The sequence below is a fragment of the Gossypium raimondii genome, chromosome 13 (assembly GCF_025698545.1).
Source record: "Gossypium raimondii isolate GPD5lz chromosome 13, ASM2569854v1, whole genome shotgun sequence".
Taxonomy (NCBI): domain Eukaryota; kingdom Viridiplantae; phylum Streptophyta; class Magnoliopsida; order Malvales; family Malvaceae; genus Gossypium; species Gossypium raimondii.
The window spans coordinates 22,960,009-22,983,845 of NC_068577.1; the positions used below are offsets into that span (position 1 = coordinate 22,960,009).

At 33.3% G+C, this 23,837-nt stretch overlaps 1 protein-coding gene and 1 non-coding gene across 2 annotated transcripts; both read left to right on the top strand.

Moving 5' to 3' along the window:
* The first annotated feature begins 287 nt into the window (after nucleotides 1-287).
* Nucleotides 288-394, top strand: LOC128036396 (small nucleolar RNA R71). The gene has a single exon (XR_008193193.1). It is a non-coding gene; the product is annotated as a small nucleolar RNA R71 (small nucleolar RNA).
* A 20,924-nt stretch (nucleotides 395-21,318) lies between these two features.
* LOC105767237 (protein trichome birefringence-like 3) lies at nucleotides 21,319-23,424 on the top strand. The gene is made up of 6 exons (XM_012586746.2): nucleotides 21,319-21,576; nucleotides 21,706-21,946; nucleotides 22,044-22,215; nucleotides 22,347-22,543; nucleotides 22,638-22,796; nucleotides 22,882-23,424. The coding sequence occupies exons 1-6, from the start codon at nucleotides 21,381-21,383 to the stop codon at nucleotides 23,207-23,209; spliced, it is 1,293 nt and encodes a 430-aa protein (XP_012442200.1). The 5' UTR covers nucleotides 21,319-21,380; the 3' UTR covers nucleotides 23,210-23,424.
* Nucleotides 23,425-23,837: the final 413 nt, after the last annotated feature.

Genomic DNA, 23,837 nt, shown 5'->3' on the forward strand with positions numbered 1-23,837 from the left:
ACTATAAATATCACAAACTAGGTCGATTTTCAAAATTTAATTTTTCTCTATGCAAGAAAACCATTTTCAAACCGAGATTTTTCCAACAATGAAATTCTGCCACTCTTCTTCCCATGGTCATTCAATTGGTTGGCCACTGATAATTGTTGCTGGAAATTCTTTGAAGAATTCCATAACCCTCATTGTACGATTTCGAAAGAATGACTTCATTTGCAGAAGCATCTTCAACCATTCTTGTGTATGCATTGAGACCATCGTAAAAAGTCTCCAATTGGACGTAATGTGGAATACCATGGCGAGGACACTTTTGTAATAATTCTTTAAGCCGCTCCCAAGTCTCATATAAGGATTCATCATCAAGTTGTTGGAATGTAGAAATCTCAATCCGAAGCTTAGCATTCTTACTAGGTGGGAAGTACTACATCAAGAATCCCTTAACCATTTCTTGCTATGTACTTACCGAGTCAGTTGGTAAGGAATTCAACCATGCTCGTGCTCTAACAAGTATGGAAATAATTCAATCTCATCGCATCTTCTTTTAATCTTCCAATTTAAATGAGTCTCTCACCTCCATGAATAAACAAAGATGAAGATGTGGATTTTCAGTAGGCATCCCACAAAATTGGACCACCGTTTGAAGCATTTGGAACATCACTAGCTTCAATTCAAACTACAGTGCCTCAATTTCGTGTCTTACAATTCCCAGATTTAGTTCATGAAAAAGTGGCACCACATATTGATGGGTAGCACGACCTCTGCCATCAGCAACAAGGACCAGGTTAAGAGTATTACTAACTACTTCTTCTCTTTGATTTTGATTCATTTCTTCAACTTGTCTCACAGTTGCTTGTTTTCTTCTCCTCTGTTTAAAAGTGCGTTCAATTTTAGGGTCGACTGGAAATAAATCGATAATATGGTCTATGTTAAAATAATTAAATAAAAATTAATAGAAAAATAAACCAAATTGCAAAATAATAATTTCACAAATAATGTTTAAAACACAATCCCCAGCAACAGCGTCAAAAACTTGTCTCCAAATTAATAGAATGATGTGCAAGTGTACGTAGTCATCAACAAGTAATAAAGTAGTGAGTAAAGAGTATCGTCTCTGCAAGGACTGTATATGTGAAGAAAAAATTGTGAAATTATTAAATAAAAAGTCAGTGAAGGAAATAAATAAAAATGAATTTAATAACTAATTTACCTAATTTAAAATCCGTAAATGTGCAAAGAAAAATGAAAGTAAATAACACAAAATAAAAATCAATAACGTATAAGATTAAATTAATATGACATGAAGGAGTTAGGTTAATTACTTTACCTTAATTTAAAATTATTAAAAAATGTTAATGATGTTACAGTCAATCCGTTGGCAAATTGGCTATTTACTAACCTAGAGGTAGAAGTTATGAAATCAAACTTTTCAACCTTGAAGTCTCTTTAGCGATTTCTATAATCAATTAACATCAAAATCTCACAAGAAGATATCATGGTTATACAAGGTAATAATATTATTAAATATCATTACTAATTTAATTTCCAAGAAATCAAATATGCACCATTCAAATATAGTGTCCACTAATTATCATCTTGTTCAAATTAAATAATTAGTTTAAATATTTTGCCAACATTAATTATACATGAGTAAACATTAGCATGAATTTATTTGAATGAGTAAACAAACCAATGCATAAAACAACATTAACAATGTCTAAATAAAATAAATCAAGAAATTGCAATTAATATAGCTTCAACAAAATTAAGCCATAAACATTGAATTGAAACGAAAACAATAAACTGCAATCATGTTTATAAACTTGAACAAAAATAAAAAAGTAGAATAAAGAAACTAAAAGCCGATTTTGTTAACTTCTTTGACACTACTAGTGTTGCTCCTCCTTTGCTACTCTTCTTTGCTCCTATGCAGAAATATCCTCTCAATGTCGATTTCGACAACTCTCAAAACCTTACTTCTTTGCTTCTCTCTAACTTATGTTTCTTCTCTCAAGTGTACTGCTTAAGAAATGGGAAAAATATAAGGTGAATGAATGATGGAATGATGCCCTATTTATTGTGGAGAACCTTAAAGCCCCATGCTAAAAATAGCATGGAATCCCTTGAAAATATCCCTTGTGTGGCCAACCCTTGAGGAGTGGATGAATTTGCTATTTTTGGAGGCAGAAGATGATGTCCCATTTATTCTCTCTTGGTGGTTCTTTGATTCAAAAAACAAGGTTGAAGAAAGGGTCTTGTGGATTATTTTGCCTTTGGATGAATGGTTTAGGCCTCCTTGTGGATGGTTTGGGCTTTCATCTCCCATAGTGGGTTGTCTAAGGATGTTAACTCGTTATTGAGTTGGACTAGGATGAATTTTAGAGCCCGATAAGCATTTTTGGGACATCCAGAGATGTTAACATATTAGCCCAGCACTTGAATTCCTGCTTTCTTTCCCCAATAAGTCCATTTATTTCCTTAAATATATAGGAAAAAGTATTTAGCATAAAATTAGTTAAAATAACACGTTTTCATAGTATTTAACAAAATAATAAATGAAAACTACAAAAGTTATCAAATACCTAGCATTTGTAAAATGTATATATTAAAAGTGTAAGAAAAACTCTATATTTTAGAGTTATTAATATCCTATGAGGGTAACACACTAATGACAAGGTCATTGGATAAGAAAAATTTTAAGTTGTTTTGATACTAATATATAAAACAAAGGAGAGTTCAATCATGGTACTTTTAGTGGATTAAATTCATTACTAAATAATATACTATAATTAATAAACGAAGAGTCGAGCTTAATTACAAATTATTTTAGCCCTAATTATGTATGTCCAATTGGTCAATCCACTAGCTCAATACAACCATGTTTGAATTGCAACTAGAATTGATATATTGAATGAATGAAAACATCGAAAATAGATTAGTTGGAAATTAATTTAATTTTTGAATTATTGTTTAATTGGTTGTAATTAAATAATTGACTTCAAAGTGAGAATTAGATTAAGTAGTCATCATAGTTTTACTTAATGAGACAATTAAATATTTTTACTCATATATTCTTGTATGATAAAATTATCATGATCTTAAGGAAATTAGAATTAGGTTAAGAAAATAACTTAATTGAAATAATTACTTAAATTTATTTTAATTAATTATCTAATATTTTATTAATAAAGAATTGGTTATTGGATTAGAAATTATATGAGCTTGTTTTAAATTAAATTAATACTAAATAGCACATATAATTATACTCAGTACATGAAAAGCCCGATAAATCCACATGTTTTAGGGGTAGGTGACACATTGGGTATTTCTAGTGTGTGTACCACTCACTATATAGAGTTTTAGAGGGATTCCATGTTTTCTATTAAAATATTGTGATTTTATCTTTTCTTGTTCTAGTTTAACTCTTGTGTTTTTTTCCTTATATATAGGGACAATAGGCTAAGTAAAAAAAGACACAATTCTGAGCGTAGTTACTCTACTAAAAATAGTGAGATTTACTTGAATAAATTTATTTTTGTGAGAACTCGGTATTTGACTTAGGTTTCTTTTTCTATAGAAAGAGAATTAACTTTCCCCACTAGGAAGTTAAATTTTTCATTTTATGTTTAGTTCAGGAATTAGAACTCACTTTCTAAGGAAGAGAGAGTTCAAGAATAGTGCAAAAAATAATTTTGGTTGAAAGCGAGGAATAAACTAGCTCTTGCTAATTTCAAAAACACATGTACTAATTTGGTTAATTTTATTGTTATAGATAACACAACATGGTTTGGCTTGATGGGTTTTTTTAAATTTCCACTGAGGAAATAGTTAGAAGTATGGCTAGTATCGTTACGATGTATACATTATGTTATAGATTCCCTCTTTCATGGATTAGACTGCATGGGTAGTGGTTATCCTGATATTCATATGATCCTACTAAGAATTTCTCCCTACGAGGCATTTGGAAGGGTGTAATGATGAAAAGGAATAAGTGGTACTCCTTTTAGATGTTTTGGGTGATGATAATTGCAACACCTAACCATGGCTTCTTCTTTCCTCCATTAAGGGAAATGGTAGTTATAGTGCCTCACCTTAGATTGAGCCATGAACTGTGTTATGGCCTTCGTACTCCTGATTGTAGACTTCTGAGGGTACATAAAACTTTTTGTTAGGATTTTCATAAACGATGTCAATTGTTACAACAATAAACTAATACGATCTTGGGTTTAACAATAAGGGTGGTTCACGTCATGGGGAGACGATAAAATGCTACAATAAAGGAAATTAACTAATTGGGAGTGATAAAATATATGTCCTAGTGGTAATTGGATTGCACTTGGGATATATGAGTTAAGAAACTAAAGGTTTTCCTTCGTATTGGTACGAATAGCATACAAGTTGTTTAAAGTACTAATGGGACAAAGCCCATTGAATAAATAAGGCCTTGCAATGGAATTACAAATAAGTTACAAGTACGAAACTCATACATATCAAATCCATGTTCCTAAATAGATTTTCCAAGTCAATGTATTGCCAAGAATGGGCATGGGTAATGAACTAAAGACAAACATATTTTAAACCTCCATGCATTGGATGCATGCAACCGATTCAATGGGTTGAAGTATGTGAGTTACTTGAGGATAAATATGGGTGATTATTTTAGAAACAATTTCATCAAACATTATGTTGTGAGAACTACAGTCAGTAGAATCACTTAATATTTTGGAATAAGTTCTCACATGGCCGCCATGCAAAATTAGTCATTTCACTTGAGATACCATGTCATTTTATATGAGGAAGATAATTCCTTATTTCATCATGAAATAGGTCCATAAGACGAATGCTTAAGGTATGATGTTTCGGGCATAACACAAATCATGTGAAGGTGGATAAGTGTTCTAAAGAGGATCTACCACTCCAGCTGATATTGGAGTCATATCTCTATGATCTTGACTATGGCTAATTAATCAAGACTTTAGCCACAACATTGCAAATTTAGAGAAATAGTTTCTCTGATTCCAATAATTTACTTTGAATTGTAATTTCTAATATCACTTGCCACACTGCATCGAGCCTGTCGTAATAATCTAAAATATTTTGGAAGAAGAATTGTATTGCAGTAAGAGGATAATGTAGACACCCATTTTTGTCCAAGCTCAATTGGTGGCCTACCTAAATTTTGTTCTCTCTTGGGTCGTTCGAAGCCCACCCGGTTTTGGTCTATTTGAGACCTTTATTTTTCTTTTCTTTTTTTCTACTTTTCTTTTTGGTCTTGTCAAATGCCCAAATTATTATTATCATCACTACTATTACTATTATTAAATATTACTATTATCATTTTTTACAAATAAGCAAGATTAAAAAAACAATATATAAACATGAAAGGAAAAGAAAAACAAGAGGAGACTTTTCATTATTTTTGTTCTTAAAAAAAAGGTAAAAAAAAACACACACACACAACTACAAGCATTCTATTTCTTTTTTTTTTTCTCTTTCCTTCTATCTTTTTTTTGGCCATAGGCATGTCATGAGGGATTGGATTTTGGGTTCCGATGAATGGAACGTCACTAGACTATCGATCCTCTGCCCCTAAGAGCCCACAAAAATCCCCTTTTTTTCCCTTCACATTCTAAAATAAAAGTTTCTTTTAAAAAAAAAAGAGAGTTTTGATTTTAAGGAAAAAATCTATTTTTTTTAGTTATTTTAAAGGAAAGTTTAAAATTTTAAAACAAAGCTTTTATTTTTTTCAACTATTTCAAAGTAAAAATTTTAATCTTTAAGAAAAATAGTGTTTTTCTTTAAAAAATGAGTAAGTTTAGCTTTTGAAAAATAAAATATTTTTTAGTCATTTTAAAGGAAATTTTAAAATTTTAAAACAAAGTTTTGATTTTTTTCAACTACTTCAAAATAAAAGCTTTAATTTTAAGAAAAATAGTGTTTTTTTAAAAGGAGAAAATTTAGATTTTGAAAAATAAAAAGAAAATTTTAAGTCATTTTAAAGGAAAGTTTAAAATTTTAAAATAAAATTTTGATTTTTTTAACTATTTCGAAATAAGATAAATAATGCTTTTTTTTCTAAAGAAAATTTTGATTTTGCAAAAAAAAAAAATTCTGGTCACCGTATGCGACGGCTCCACCACCAAAGGCCGGAGAGTCATTGGGCTCTCCAGTGGTGGAGCCATGGCCAACATAGAAGTTGGAAGAGAAAGAGGAAGAGATTTTTTTTTCTTTTTGAAAAACAATGAGGTTAAAATGAAAGAATGAATAGTTTTTTTTCATTTATAAGTGCTAAAAATGAGTAATTTATTCTCACCCTCTTACTTTTTAAATTTACAAAAATACCCCTTTTTTGCAGCACCACCCTCGCTTCCTAACCTATTTACACCCGTAACCCTTTTATTTATTTAAACATTCGATTTAAGTCGAAATTTAAAAATTAAAAGCAAATTAATTGCTACATCAGTCCCCTGTCTTCCACATTTTTTATATTTTAGTTCTAAAATCAAGTTATTTCATTTTGTTTCCATCTTTAATAAATATTTACACTTATATCTTTTCATTTCACTTGCATTTATACATTATATATTTAATGTTAACTTTGCACTTTATTTTAATGTTTTATATTTATTCACACTTATATAATTTTTTTATTTTTCATTTTATTTATTTTCATGTCTATTTATATTTTTTATACATTCCCTTACATAGATTTTAATATTATTTATTTATGTTACTTTGATTCTTTTATTGTATTATGAATAAGGTGTATTATTGTTACTATTATTATCATCATATTAAGGTCTTATTTATTTCATTTAGTTAATTTTTCTTTTATTATTGTCATTTTGAAATAGTTTTAACTTTTCATTAACTTTAGCCAATTTAATTAATTTTCTTATTTTATTACTATTCGTTTTAAAAAAAGGAAACTTTAGGTCTTTTTTTATCCTATAATTGTTGACATGAAGTTAGTTAAGTAGGTGTTATATTTTAATGAAACCATAAGGTTTTTACATTTGGGTTTAGGTTAGTCCTTAAGATCTTACCTACCATTTACCTTAGAAAATTATAAATAATATGTAAGATTTTTTAGGGTTTTAAATTAGTTTTAAATATCGTATAGGATAAGAATATTAAGTTAATATGTAAATATATTTGAGGACTTTATTCAAGATTCAAACTAAAGATTTTTGTAGGTGAATTGTAAATCATGAGTAGGTCTTTCTAAGTATTTTATTTTTGAATTTTTTTAAGAAAGCTAATAAACATTACTTAAGATTTATTATTTTGGGATTTTGACTAATTTAAATCTTAGATCAAGAATTTTAAAGTAAGATAAATTATAAACCCGACATAGGATACTTTCATAAGATTTTGATAGGTTAATCGCTATTAATTAAATCTTTTAATAATAATAATAATAATAATAATAATAATAATAATAATAAAAGATCGAATAAGTTGTAGATGTATTTTAATATTTCTCTTAATTCATTAGTAATTTTAGGTTTTTTTAGAATTCTAAAATAGAATTAATTTTAGGAATTAAATGTATTTTACTAGAATTATTTAGGTATCCTTTAGAGCTCCCGTTAAAAGTAAAAATCTCTAATTTAAGTTTCAAATTAGATAAGTTTGGTGAACACATCTTAATCGAACTACAAGTAAACATGAGGCGTTTCCTTTAGAGTTTTTATTTAAGATTTCCATAAGATTTTAAATTAGATTAAGACATTAATATGCTTAAATAAAAAAATCTAGCTCTTAAGACCCCGTAAGACTATCCCAGTATAGACGTTGTAGGGGTGCTATAACCTTCCCCACACGTAACCATACTCCCGAACTCAGAATTTGGTGATGAGAACGACTCTAGATTTTTAGGATTTTTCCGTAGTATTAATTATAGAATTTTAGACGATAGGTGGCTAACCAACCTAGCCCTAATTGGTTAGTGGCGACTCTACGTAATTTAGTCCCTCTGCATCTAGCTTTGCTTACTAGGCCCTCGTACTCTTATGTAGGCAACGTTATGACACCTTGGCGACTCCACTAGGGACATTAGTGAGTTGACTTACTTAGGTTTAAGAGCTAGGTTTTTTAGTATTTGTGCATATTAGATTTATTTATTAGTGCATTAATTTATTTAATTGTCTAATGTCATTTTAAATTGTTGAATATGTGTTAAATATTGATTTATTTGTTCGTTTCATTTACTTATCCTATTTTGATTTGTATGTCAATGTGTTTGTTTATTCTTTTATCAATGAAATTGATTAATTTTTATATCGACTATACTGTTGTGGACTGACTATAATTTTCATTCATGTTGCATCTTGCTTTCAGTCCTACGCCCAAGCCCAACCCGTTTAGGAGTAGTAGCCTTAGGCTTTCATGTGGAATATGTCACCACATAAGTTTAAGGACTACTCCATGGTTAAGATGGACATAGATGTTTGTGTAGCAAATGTTACCGTGTATGCTATGAAAGTCTTACCAGCTAAGGGCCAACCCTTTTTAAAGAGGAACGCATCCCTATGGATGTCGTATTTAAGCCTTGGGTTCCCCATGCATTACAGTCAGTCGTAAGCCTGCATGTAATGACCATTTTAAAAGTGAAGCCTAGATATAAGAGCTGCACCATACCCCTCGTAATAATACCCTATAGGACGTCAAAAGCATTTATTCGTATATTTTATATTTGAAATTTTTTCGCAATGCTTTATGATTTAATTTCGCATTTTTTTCATTTGACTTTATATTTTTTACTGACTTCATTTTTCTTATGTCCGTGTCTCTCCATGGCATAATTCATGCATCATTTAAATATATGGGGCACAGTGTCGCATCTATATTCGACATGAACACACTTCAAGAAGATTCAATTGTTCAGCATGGTGTAGAAAATATAGGGATAATAGTGAGAATGTCAGAGGATACTCAGAGCAGAGAAGGCGATTCCCAGATAGCTAGTTTTGAGTCCAGCTTACCTCAGATAGTTCGCATGGACTGTAGGAGGAATCACGAAGATAAGTTAAAGGGAATATGGAAATCATGGGACCAGGCTAAGAAAACCCGCTTCCGAGACGAGAACGACAAGTAGCGATTTGCCCTATGGCAATAGGATCGATTAGGATTTTCTTTAAGTATGAATGAAAAATGAAAAAAACTTTGTAAGTCAAATAGTTTTTGAACCTTCTATGAAAGAAAATGTTTATATTCGAGTATATTTACGACAATGTGTCCCAATTTCATTCATTCATTCATTCGTTCGTTCACTCATCCGTTCATTTTTTTATTTAGAAACATCATTTTTTTTTAAAAAAAGAACATTTTTATGAAAAATCCAAATAATTTTCTAACTTTGGAAATAAATGTCATTTGAAAAAGGACCAATGATAGCTCACCGATATAACACCCACTCAAAAGCCAAAAAGATGACGGAAGAAGAATTAGCACGGATGACCAAACTGGAGGAACAGATGAAAATGATGACTACAATGGTCAAAGGCAAGGCCAAGGTAAGGAGAAGGAAGCGTCACTTTAGACAATCCAATCTCCTTTTACAGTGATACAAGGGTATATCGCGAAGGTTTACAACTTCAAGTGCCAGGTGTGACCATTCAGATCCCAAGAGTAAATAAGTTGCCTACAAGCGATGAACTAAGAGAAGTGGACAAGGGAAAGTCAATTATGGATGAAGAAGCTCATAAATTCAGCCTAATTGAGGAACACCTGAAAGCCATCAAAGGATTAGACACCTTCGGATTTGTAGAAGCAGAAGGCTTGTGTTTGGTACCCGATGTGGTCGTTCTACCAAAATTTAAAGTTCTCGACTTTAAAAAATTCAATGGTAACAGTTGCCCCATTACTCACATCACCATGTACTGTAGGAAAATGACTGCTTACTCCAGAGATGAGAAATTGTTAATGCACATATTTCAAGAGAGTCTGATCAGATTTGTGGCTCGTTGGTATGTAAAGTTGACAGGAGTCAGATTCGAACCTGGGGAGAGCTCACACGGGCATTTATTGCTCAATACAAACATATTGTAAACACGTACCCAGACCACCTAACTCTACAAAACATCGAAAAGAATTCAAATGAGAGTTTTAAGGAATACGCACAATGGTGGAGAGACCTAGCATCCCAAGTATAGCCCCTGTTCACAAAAATGGAGACCACTGTTCTATTCGTTGGTACACTAAAAGGCATATACTACAACATGATGGTAGGAAATGCCTCTCAGACCTTCGTGGATATGTTATTATCTGGAGAAATGATAGAGAATGGATTGAAGTTGGGAACAATAAATGATCCTTTGAGTGCGAAGAGAGTTATCGTTGGGAAGAAAAAAGAAGCAGAAACACAAATAATTGCACCAGGCGGATACCCATACTCTTACTTTCTATACCCAAGCCCAATACCTCCACGCCCCCAATAATCGACTGTAAATGCTACCAATACTTCACTGTTTATGTATCATCCACCTGTACCTGTTACAAATCCCCTCAACTATGCCAACCCAGTCCCCACAGACCCAAGCTCCAGTAAGGCCACCAAAAGAAAGGGCTGTGTTTGATCTAATTCCCATCTCCTAAGCAGAACTTTTTCTAATTCTAGTGGAGAAACACCTCATTGTACCTACACACAAGGAACCAATGCAACCGCCATTTCCAAAGTAGTATGATGCAAATGCTCGATATGAGTATCACTCTGGCAATCCAAGTCATACCATCGAGAACTGCTTAGCACTAAAATACAAGGTGAAAGATCTTATAAGGGTGAGAAAGATAAATTTCCAATGAGAGAATACACCGGATGTTAACACAAATCTGTTACTAAACCACAATCAAACAGTTAATGTTATAACTGAAAAAAGAGCCTTCAAAGGAGAAAAGTGGAAGAAATCACAACCCCACTCGCATGACTCTTCAACATATTGAAGAAGTAAAATTTAATTTACACCGAGGCACCCAATTCTATAATGGGAATTGATATGGATTAAATCTGTAAATTCCACTAAGGAGCTTAAGGACACTCAATCCAATTTTGCCCAATGTTTAGGGAACATATACAGTGTCTCTTGGATTCTTTCTAGCAAGAGATATGGGAGGGTGTTAAGACCAATGAGACAAACACGTTAGATACGAAACCTATCACCATCGTATATGGAAAGAAAACCCCTATTGACAAAGAGTCTCCTCAAAGGCCGTAAAAGATGATGTGTTGGTCATTAAGGTTCCTGACCCTTTTAAGTGTGGAGATGACCAATGAGTTCCTTGGAGATATGATTACGAGGTGCTTAGATCTGATGCCTCCAACATCTCAGAACTTAGTGGCATAACTCAAAGTGGGAGTTGTTACAAGCTAAACAAAGTGGGGAAAGAACCTCGTGGTAAGGGTGTGATTTTAGAAAATCAACCAAAAATTGGCAATAAAGAAATGATTGTACTAGAAAGAACATATGTTTTCTCCCTACTTATTGGTTAATTTATTCTCATTTTGTTATCTTTAGCATACATTTTAGCATTTTCAGTTTAGTAAATTTCATTTTATAACCCAGTGAATCCTAGCCTATTTTATCCTTAATTTTGCTATCTTTTTGCACTAATGTCGTTGCATTAATTAATTCTAGATTGCGTCTAGAATTGTCACCACAATTGACAAACTATCTGGATAAAAAAACCAAAAATACGTGAGTTGTCCAGTCTAGTGTAACTACCCTGTACGAACAAGGATAGAAGAATCCTGAGGGAAGGACACCTGTATTGTTGAGGAAAACATAAAAGGTTAATGTGAGAAGAGTGGAAAGACAAATTCTTTTGACCATCATTTTTCTTTACCCTATTTTTAAAGCTTGCGGCTATGGCAGCTTAAACCTTCCTTGGGTGAGCCAACATGAAGATTGATGCAGATCCATTCCTGACAAGAAGTTCTAAGTGCGAGATAAGAGAAAATTGAGAGTTTCAGTCGATTTAAATAGGAATAGTCTTCACACGATTCATTTTTATTTCTTTGGAAACGCTGGAGATTAATTTATATTTTCTATTGTATGGAAGTACAATGAATTCTTGGTTAACTGTTATCTTATTAAATATTTTTTATTATTTAATCTTGGAGGTTTGAATGTTTTAAACACGGAAGTGTTATTGCAGTCACTAACACTAGAAGGTGCAATGACAGTTTGAGCTAATAAGCATTATAGCGGAAGTTGAGTAAGGGCTAAAGGAATTTAGTCCACTTGTTCTTAATAGTGCTATATTTCCCTCATCAGAAGGTAAGGTTAATGTGCATGTTTAAGTCCCAAATTAAATAGAGGAGTGGCGTTTGGTAAGACATACATTGAATTTTATTGCGTTGACAATCACCCATCTTTTATACCTTGTGAGTACTTAGTATTCTACCAAATTTTCACGTTAGGAATCCCAATTTCATTTCTATCTAGTTATTACACCGACATTAATAGACAAAAAACAACCATCCCTGTGGGTTCGATATCCGACAGACTCACATCTGTCTACTATACTTGCATTAACAGTGTACGCTTGAACATTATTGCTGTGACGTTTACAGTTGTTCAAGTTTTTGACGCCGTTGCTAGGGATGGCACTTGTTTAATGTTTATTTTTGTTTTTATGTGTTTCTTTTTGCATTTTTTTCTTTATATAATATTTAGTACTCACTAACTGGTTTTTCTTTGTTGTTAATTTTTCAACTTCATTTTAGGTGTTTTATGACACGAGGCAACTCAGATTTTCTTTCTGACTTTGATCCAAAAATTGAAAGAACTATTCGAAGAAGACTTCAAGAACAAAGAAATATGGATTTACTAGGGAACGGTGCAGCCATACCCCCGATACAACAGTAAAATGTTCATAACCCATTGTTGCCGCATAATGCTCACATCCAAAATAGAACTATACAAGATTTTGTAGTACTTGTCTTGGATGATTTACAACCGGGAGTTATCAGGCCAATAATACAAGCTGGGAATTTTGAACTCAAGCCAGTGATGTTTAAAATGCTGAACTTGAATGGCCAATATACTGGACTGCCACATGAAGATGCGAGAGAACATCTTAAATCTTTTTTTATTGATCTATGCTTCCTTTAACCAACAAACCGTTCCTGATGATGCCTTAAAGATGCAATTATTTCCTTATTCCTTGCAGGGAAGAGCTCGCACTTGGTTTCTTGGGCTACCTGTCAGATCAATTACTTCTTGGAATTCTCTAGCCACGTAGTTTGTTTTGCGCTTTAACCCGCTAACAATGAATGCTAGTCTTCGAAATGATATTACCGCTTATCATTAGCTAGATGATGAAAATATTCATACCACATGGGAACATTATAAGTCTTTTTTCAATGTTGTCCCATCCACGACATTCAACTAGAAACACAAATTGAGATTTTTTATAATGGTCTGAATTCTCATTCAAGGAATCTTGTCGATGCATCAACTAATGGACCCCTACTGGATTGTACATATAATGAGGCTATGAGAATTATTAAGATAACTGCTCAGAATGATTATCAATATCGCATATCTAGAGCTACACCAACAAAAAACTACTTCAGGAGTTATTGAACTCGATGCAATATCTGCGCTAAGTGCCCAAGTCTTTTCGTTTACAAACATGATTAAAAATATGCAAGGGACGAGTGACGTTGCGCCAATACAGGTGGCTTAACAATTGGATGTTCCTGTCTTCTGCTGTGAAATTTGTGGTAACAATCATAGTTATGAAGATTGTCCGTAACATGCAAAAAATTCATGTTATGTCAGTAATATTTGCAACGATTCTCATGGAAATTCTTACAACAACTCTGCACGCCACCAATAGCTTTAGGGAACTCAGAATGTTGGACAAAACGCTGCGACATTCAGATATGAGAATACATCTACTAAGGGCAATTATAATCCACGACAAAGGAATTACAATAAAAAACAGAACTACAATCAACATCCACGTTGTATCCACAACAAGGTTAGATACAATTATATCAAACTTAGATGCAGCCACAAGTGATGAATCCGAATGATCAAGGACAGTGACAACAACAGTATACACAAGCTTTTACTTCTGACCCATTAACTGCTCTTGAGGCATTAATGTAGGAGCATGTTAGTCGCACATTAGCTATTGCTCAAGGAAATTTATCTTCCATTTGAACATTGGAGGCACAATTGGGACAGTTTGCTTCAAATCTGAATACTCGACCACAAGGCTCATTACCTAGCGGCACCAAAAATTCCAATCCGAGAGGGAAAGAGCACTATAAAGCTATCACTCTTAGGAGTGGTAAACAAACCGGTGACTCGGTTATAGATTCTACTGTAGCATCCCTAGACGTTGATGATGTAAGCCCTAATGGGAAGGGTGCGTCTGAAGAGCTTGTCGATGTATCCGAAAATGAAGTACCACAAGCTATCACTCACATGCCTTATATTCGACCCTCAAAATTATCGATGCAACCAAAAGTGTCACCGCAACCGGATGTACTTCCACCTGTACATTTTCCATAAAGATTTAAGAGGAATTAAAATGATACAAAGTATCAGCAATTTTTGGATACACTGAAACAACTGCAGATCAACATTCCTTTAGTGGATGCTTTGGTACAAATTCTGAGTTATGGAAAATTTATGAAAGACTTCTTGTCCAAGAAGAAAAAAGTCACTGATATTGAAACTATTGCATCCACAGAAGGCTGTAGTGCTATTTTGACAAACAAGTTGCCCCCTAAATTGAAAGATCCTGGTAGCTTTACCATTCCATGTTTGATTGGCAACCATTATTTGGGAAAGGCTTTATGTGATTTGGGAGCTAACATCAACCTTGTGCCATTATCTACTTTCAAAAAATAGGGAATTGGTCACAGAAAACCAACTGCAGCGACATTGTAACTAGCAGATCGATCTTTAGCTCAACCTGGAGGGCAAATTAAAGATGTTTTAGTTCATGTGGAAAAAAATATTTTTTCGACTAATTTTGTCATACTTGACTACAAGGTAAACAAGGAGGTTCCTATAATCTTGGGACGACCATGTTTAGCCACCGACTGAACTCTCATTAATGTTTGTAAAGGAGAACTAACCATACGACTTAACGATGAGCAAGTTACCTTTATTGTTTTTGAGTTTGTTCATCACAAGGATAAACCAGAATGCCAAACTGTCAATGTGCTAGATGATTTAATTGAGGAAGAATTCAACAACCAAAGCACAGTCCTTGCTGAAGAAATTGTAGTGACATCTGAGACAGAATCCTTAGAAAATTGTGGCAGCACGGTTGAAGCTAGTAATGTTGAAATCAGGCACAAATGGAAAATTGAATCCTTAGACTTAACCAACAGAAAAAATCCAATTTTCAAATCATCAATTGAAACCACTACCTCATCATCTTAAATACATTTTTTGGGTGATCACAAACTCTTCCAGTTATTGTCTTCGCAACACTGGATGAAACACAAGAAAATAAATTGACTCACATTCTCAAGCAACACAAACAAACTATTTCCTGGAATATTGTGGATATTTAAGGTATTAGTCCTTCTTTTTACATGCACAAAATCAAGTTAGAAGATGAAGGAAAGCAATCGATTATACCTCAATGAAGGTTAAACGAGAAGATAAAAGAAGTTGTCAAGAAGGAAATCATAAAATGGCTTAATACAAGAATTATTTACCTGATTTCTGATAGCAAGTGGGTGAGTCCAGTGCAATGTGTCCCAAAAAAAAGTGGCATCACAATGGTTCGCAATGATAAGAATGAATTAATAACTACACCCATCCCCACGGGATGACGAGTTTATATGGATTATCGCAAATTGAATGCGGCCACAAAGAAGGATCATTTTCCACTTTCTTTCATTGACCAAATGTTAAATCGGCTTGCTAGAAAAGTTTATTATTGCTTCCTAGACGACTATTATGGGTACAAGCAAATTGCTATTGCACTAGAGGATTAGGAGAAAACAACTTTCACCTACCCCTTTGGTACTTTTGCTTTCCGTTGTATGCCTTTCGGTCTTTGTAATGCACTAGCCACATTTTAAAGGTGTATGATTGCAATATTTTTATATATGATCGAAGACTCTTTAGAGATTTTTATAGATGACTTTTCAGTTTATGGGAATGATTTTGATCATTGCGCTGATAATTTGGATAAAGTACTGAAATGATGTGAAGACACTCATTTTATTTTGAATCGGGAAAAATGTCATTTTATGGCAATTAAAGGCATTGTGTTGGGCCATCGCATCTCTAATCAGGGTATTCAAGTAGATAAAGCTAAGGTGAAAATCATCAAGAAATTACCCCCACCGACAAATGTGAAAGGTATTCGTAGCTTTCTTGGACATGCAGGATTTTACCGGTGATTTATTAGGGATTTTTCAAAAATTGCAAAACCATTATGCTCATTGTTGGAACAGAATCAAAAATTCCTCTTTGACGAGGCATGTCTGGATGCCTTTATTTTGTTAAAGAAGCAGCTGGTCAATGGACCCATTGTCATTGCACCGGATTGGTCTCAACCTTTCGAAGTTATGTACGATGCAAGTGACTTCATCGTGGGTGCAGTGCTAGGACAACGCAATGGAAAAACATTTCATGCCATTTATTATGCTATCAGAACTCTTACAGAGACTCAATTCAATTATACCACCACAGAGAAAGAATTACTGGCCATAGTCTTTACTTTTGACAAGTTTCACTCTTATCTTGTCGCCATAAAAGTTACGGTATTCATTGATCACTCTGTGTTACGATATCTCTTTGCGAAAAAAGATGCCAAACCAAGACTGATGCGATGGATATTATTGTTGCAAGAATTTGACATCGAGATAAAAGACCGAAAGAGGTCAGAGAATCAAGTTGCCGATCATTTTTCTAGATTGGAATTTGGCAATGAAGACGGGAAAATACTTCAAATTGTCGACACATTCCTAAATGAGATGTTATTCGCTGTTGATGCAACTTCTTGGTATGCAGATTTTGTTAATTACTTAAGATGTAGAAAGCTCCCATTGCGTATCAAGGGCCATTAAAAAGAAAGATTTCTTTGTAATGTAATGAAATACCATTGGAGCAAGCCGAATTTATTCAAGGTATGCAATGACAACATTATTCGGCGTTGTGTTCCAGAAGAAGAGATGCTCTCAATTCTGAAGCACTGTCATGATGCTCCTTATGAAGGTCATTTTGATGGTATGAGAACTGCTGCTAAGGTTCTCCAATCAAGATTTTATTGGCCATCGTTGTTCACGGATGCTCATAACTTTGTGAATCAATACGATAAATGCTAGCGCACAAGTTCTATTTCCCGGCGCAATGAAATGTTGCAACTGCCAATTATGGAAGTTGAATTCTTCGATGTTTGGGGAATGGATTTTATGGGAGGATTTCTAAATTTATTTGGAAATATTTATATATTAGTTGTTTTTGACTATGTCTCGAAGTGGGTAGAGGCAGTTGCTGTCCCAAAGGATGATTTAAGGACAGTGCTTAAATTTTTTCACAAGCATACACTCACCCATTTCGGTACACCAAGGGCAATGATTAGTGATCAGGGTACACATTTCCATTGCAACCAAGTGACAACCGCATTAAAGAGATATAGAGTTAATCATAGAATGATCACTACCTATCATCTGCAAACCAATGGACAAGCCGAAGTATCAAATCGACAAATTAAGAACATTCTCGAGAAGGTTCTGAACCCTTCGAGGAAAGATTGGTCCTCCCGATTGCATGACGCTCTATGGGTTTTATGGACAACATAAAAGATTCCATTGGGGATGTTGCCTATCAATTGGTTTTTGGGAAAGCATGTCACTTACTAGTTGAACTGGAACACAAAGCGATGTGGGCAATTAAGTAAGTAAACATGGACTATAAAGCTTTTGGAAAGAAAAGGTTGTTGGACATCACCGAGCTAAAGGAGATTCAAAGAAATGCTTATGAAAATGCTACGATTTATAAGGAAAAGACCAAACAACGGCATGAGAAGATTATTTTGTAGCGACAATTTATCGCGGGCAACAGGTTTTGTTATTCAATTCTTGACTTAAATTGCACCCAGGTAAATTGCGTTCACGTTGGTCTAGACCATTCGAAGTTGTCAACATATTTCCTCATGGTATGGTCACGGTTCGAGATTTACGTGATGGACACCAGTTCAAAGTCAATGAACAGATATTCAAACAGTATTTTGGAAATAAAAATCAAGAGCAGGCCATTTAAAATTTTAATTTATTATTTCGAGATTTCATTAAGATTTGGTTGTCAACGCATTCTGTACCATTGTGTTACCATTAATCAGAATTAAGGGAAATTCAAACTCCACCGTTGGATCAAAAGCCACCTAGCCGTTTGATCTATTTGAGCAAGTACAATTCTTATTGGATGCAATTCTTCCCAATATCTTTGTATCTCTCCACAAAACATCAATACTCTACATCTTCCTCTTTCACTCCTTATAAAGTCTACACCACTGTGCCAATTGTAAAGCACCCAAGAAACCATTTTTATTCTTTTTCCTTACTCAAGATCCTACCTTTTTCAATTAAAATTGTCTTCCCTCCACAAAAGATGGCAAGAACAAGAGCTTCGACCAAGAAAGCCAACAAATCTACTGAAGAACATGCGTCTTCCGCTACCGCAGTTTGTGAGTTGGAATCCCCTAGGCCAGTGCAAAAAAAATGAACCAGAAATCTTTTTGAATAAAGTAGTAAGGGAACGATTTGAAGACAACATATTGCAGCAAAATTTTCACCCCGAACAAGGCATTTCCCTGTCGCAACAACAAGAGTTGGGCAAACAAATTAACCGAACCATTTCTAAACTGAAATGGGGAAATTTCTGCGCACACCCTAGAATTTATTCCCCTTTCCTGGTATGTGAGTTCTATGCCAACCTCTATGACCAAAAATTAGAGTTTATTTTTATTCATGAAGGTCTCATTTCATGCCAATCTCATTTCAAGAATTAGAGTTTAATTAAGTGAAACGCTTAGTCAAGAAGATGAGATCGAGTTCTCCTAATGAGGCTGTGCATCACCAAGTTTCTATAGTGACTGATTATTCTGATGAAAAGAACCCAATGCGAATGTCTAACAATAACAAATTTCAATTAATAACCATATTTGATCACAATAAATTTAGATTAATCTTTTATAATAATACATAATACATAGTCATTACTTTATATATATCACATTTCATTTTGTCAAAAAGAATATATCACGTTTCTAAGTCCTGGGATTTCCTTGGGCTTCTCAATTTACAACATAAATATGCATCAGTTTTATATATGTATATGTTGTATATGTAATATTTGGGGACCGTAAAAGACAATGGGGGACATGAGTCGGTATCAGCTTCGTATGGTGGGATGGGAACAATATGATTTGGTAACTTTCAGCGGCAACAAAAAAGCACAGTACTCATCACGTTCACCAATGATGTAGAGGGTATAATAATGGGTAGTTTGGATTCAAATATCATGGATATTGGATTTACTTTTTTATAGATCTAGCTAATAATTGTATTTCCAATATTTTTAACCACTATTTATAGGGGATTTAAAGAACATGCGAATATTTACTGTCACATATTGATTATTCGAATTTACTTTTTTTGGATAATTGAATATAATTAATTGATATTCAAATTTAATTTAATTTTGTTGATAACAAATTTAGATTTCCATATATTTACTTTTAAAAGATTTTTATAAAATGTTGAGGATGGTACTTGTATTTTGAAAATATTTATTGTGATATCTGAACTATCAATTTGTGTATTACTTAATACTTGTACTTTTATAAAATGATTGATGTGGTACTTATACTTTGAAAGTATCGAATGCGGTACTTGAACTATCGCTTTGTATTATTATGATATTTGGAGTTAACACAATTAATAAATGCTAAACCAACCAATTGAAATTTAACATGTGGAAACTTTGTTTTTAAAATTGTCAATTACATAGGGATCATATATTATTATGTGAAAAATAAAATAAAATAAAATAAAACTAAATTAAATAAAAAAACTAAATGTAAACCACATATAGTTCATAAAAAAGGAGTAAATATTATGCTTACATAAACAAAATTGTTTAAAGTAAATAAAATAGATCCAAACATTTTAGAAGCAAAATTTGGAGAATTTCATGGTAATTGAAAACAAATTATTCAACCTCCCGTTCATGCTCAATAAATCAAGCAATAGAAATTTTGACTTTTAAAATATTTTGAAATATTTAGGGTTTTAAAATTTTTAAAAAATTGAGTTAATAATTGCGAGTTGGAACCTATTACTACTTTTCTCTTCAAATTTTGCCAAGAAAAATCTCAAGAAATGAAAAGTTTATTTTCATGTTCAATTTATGTTTAGGTTTAGTTATTTGTTTTTTAATTTAATTCCATTTTATTTTTTATTAATTTTTGCATAATGTTATATTATCTATGTGAAATTAATGATTTGGAAAAAATGTACAAGTCAAAAATTTTATATGTTAGTTTAGTATTTATTAAGGGTGTTAAATCCAAGTACTATACAATTTATGAAAGTGCATGCATTAAATAATACATAAGTGGATAATGCAAGTACTACACTGAACATTTTATGAAAATACAATTACCAAATAATATACAAATTTATAGTTCAAATACCGCATTAGATATTTTCTAAATACAAATATTAGATTAGATATTTCATGTATTAATGTAACATTATCCCATGAATATTTAACAATTTAGATATTAAAAAATAATTTAATTAATTTAAATTCAGATATAGTTGCATTGATTTAATATGAAAAATAAACTCATTCCAATTTTAAAAATAAATTTGTGATCCACCAATTTTAGTTTTGTGGATTCGAATTTTACAAGAATTACAAATTATCTAACTTGCTAACGTCAGTAAACGTATGTGAAAGAAACACAAGGAATAAAGTCAAAGGGGAGAGATGAGATAACATTCCTCAGTCTCAGTGGTTCCATGATTAATTCTCCCTCCGCTACGTATTGAAATTTTGAAAATACTTAAAACTATCTAACCTTGATGGCAACCACACCCAATTGGTTAATTTAATGGTAATTTAGATGAAGTAGCTTCCCCCACAGGGGAGAAGACAAGAGGAGGCCGAAGATGTTAGCCTTTCAGCTTATTCTCTAACCACCCACTACTTTTTTTCCTAAATAAGATGTCAAAGCCCCCAACCCCAACCTCAACCATACTTTGCTCTAGCTTTAGCTTTACTCCTACTCAAAAACACTTATAAATTTTAAATTTTAAAATTAAAATGTATAAAATTGTCATCTAGCACCAACTCAAACCGTTGAGTACAATTCTCTCAGCTTTCCCTCCAACCATGAGCTTTGCGGCATCTCCTTCAGCCATAATGATTAAAACTTACAAAGGAAAGCTACCTCTTTCTGTTATCACAGTTATAGTCTGCGCTTTTGCATTCCTTGCTCTTCTATATACACAAAGCTTAACCTTTCTTTCTTCAAATTATATTCTCAAATCTAAGTCCTGTGCTAGAAGAGGTGCTGTTGTAGAAGCTAGTAAGTTATTATATAGCTAAGTTACTGATTGAAATCATATCCCTGTTCAGTCTTCTAATATTGAACCCCCCCCCACAAAAAAAAAACACAAAACAAAGATTCTAATATTGAACTGTCACTGTCCAACAGATGATCATAGAACGGCAGAGGAGAACGTAGAAATCCTCGAAATCGATGACAGGTTCGAGTTTGACCCTGAAGAGTGCGATATTGGTAAAGGTAAGTGGGTGTTCAACCGCTCTATCAAGCCATTGTACACAGATACAAGTTGCCCATACCTGGACAGGCAATTTTCTTGCGTCAAAAATGGCCGGCTTGATTTTGACTACCACCACTGGGAGTGGCAGCCTGAGGACTGCGACTTGCCTAGGTAACAATATTTTACTCTCTTTTTTTCGTTCATGCATGGAACTGAAACCAGTTGTTTTTTTAGTTTACTTTTGTTGTGTGATGTTTCGTCTATGTAGATTTCATCCAGAACTTGCACTTCAAAAGCTTCGAGGAAAGAGGCTACTCTTTGCTGGGGATTCCCTGCAAAGGAATCAATGGGAATCTTTCGTTTGCATGGTTGAATGGACTATACCTCCAGAAAAGAAGTCTATGAAACGAGGAAAAGTTCATTCTGTCTTCAAAGCCAAGGTATTAAACTATTAATTACGCCGCTAACACTTGAAAGACTTCAAGTTCCTTTGCTTGATTGTCAAGCAAAAGGCTGTAAATTCGTCAGAAAAAAAAAATGCTAATGTTTCCCAGTATTTTTATTTTCCCAGGAATATAATGCAACGATTGAATTTTACTGGGCCCCGTTTCTTATTGAATCCAATACGGATATCGACGTTTTAGATCCGAAGAAAAGAATACTAAAAATTGATTCAGTTGCCAAGCACTCTAAACACTGGGAAGGAGCTGATATACTCGCGTTTAATACTTACGTTTGGTGGATGAGTGGGCTTAGACTCAAGACATTGTGAGTTGTCTGTCTGTCAAACCAATTTAATCAGTTTTAACCAAGCAATTCCTTGTGAATTAAGCATTTAATTCGAAAGTAACATCACGAACAGATGGGGTTCATTTGTAAATGGCGATGAAGGTTACGCAGAGCTGGATACAGCAGTTGCCTACCAAATAGGTTTGAAGACGTGGGCTAACTGGATCGATTCAACTTTAAATCCCAACAAGACCCGTGTTTTCTTCACAACTATATCCCCTATCCATACAAGGTTTCTTTCTGCGTGGTTGTAATGAAGAAAAAGATCATTTTCATTTAAATTTGCTAAAATTCCAATTTAATGTGTTTCTGTGCAGAAGCGAAGAGTGGGGCAAGACAGATGGGCTGAAATGTTTCAATGAAACAAAGCCAGTGAAGAAGTTGTGGGGAAGTGGTTCCGACAAGGAGATGATGAGTGTGGTGGTGGGTGTGCTGAAGAAAATGAAAGTTGCAGTTACAGTTGTAAATATAACACAGCTCTCAGAGTACAGAGTCGACGCACATTCATCAATTTATACAGAGACTGGGGGGAGGCTCTTAAATGATGAGGAAAAAGCAGACCCTGGACGCCATGCTGATTGCATCCATTGGTGCCTGCCTGGTGTTCCTGATACTTGGAATCGAATATTTTTGGCACATTTGTAGAATTTCGTCTCTTGCAAAACCCCCCGTTTGATTTGTATCTACTACTACTTTTTTAGCAAATCAATCAGCGATTTTCTTTTCTTTCAAGAATGTTTTTTTTTTAAAAACCAGTTACGGAGAAGGTCATACAACTTGTAAGTTCCAATTAGTTCTCGTCTGGGTTCAACACAAATAACGCTGAAGATGTTTCAATGAAATGGAAACTATTAAACCAAGGGCACCAACAACTTTTCTTTGGGGATTTTACCAACTTTACATGCGTGCACCATAGATAGATTTAATAAACTAAGGTTGGGTTTGGTTTTAGAAACTAAAGCTCATTTTTGTTTCTAAAAGCATATTTTATTTCTTCTTCTTTTCAGAAAATAATTTTAGTTTTAGTTTTTAAAGAGTAAAAAAATTGGTAAATAGAAATAAAAATACTTTTAATAATGAAAACATGAAACCATCCTTCTAACTTTTTTCTCTAACTCAAATAAAATAAATAAAAATTTTATTTATATGGGTTTGAACCAGATACCAAATTTAATATTACAAAACGGTTGAAAATAAAATACTTTTGCGTTTATATAGGTTAATTCATCTAAAGTTAAAAGCTCTTGTTTTCATTATTTTGACTTTTATAAAG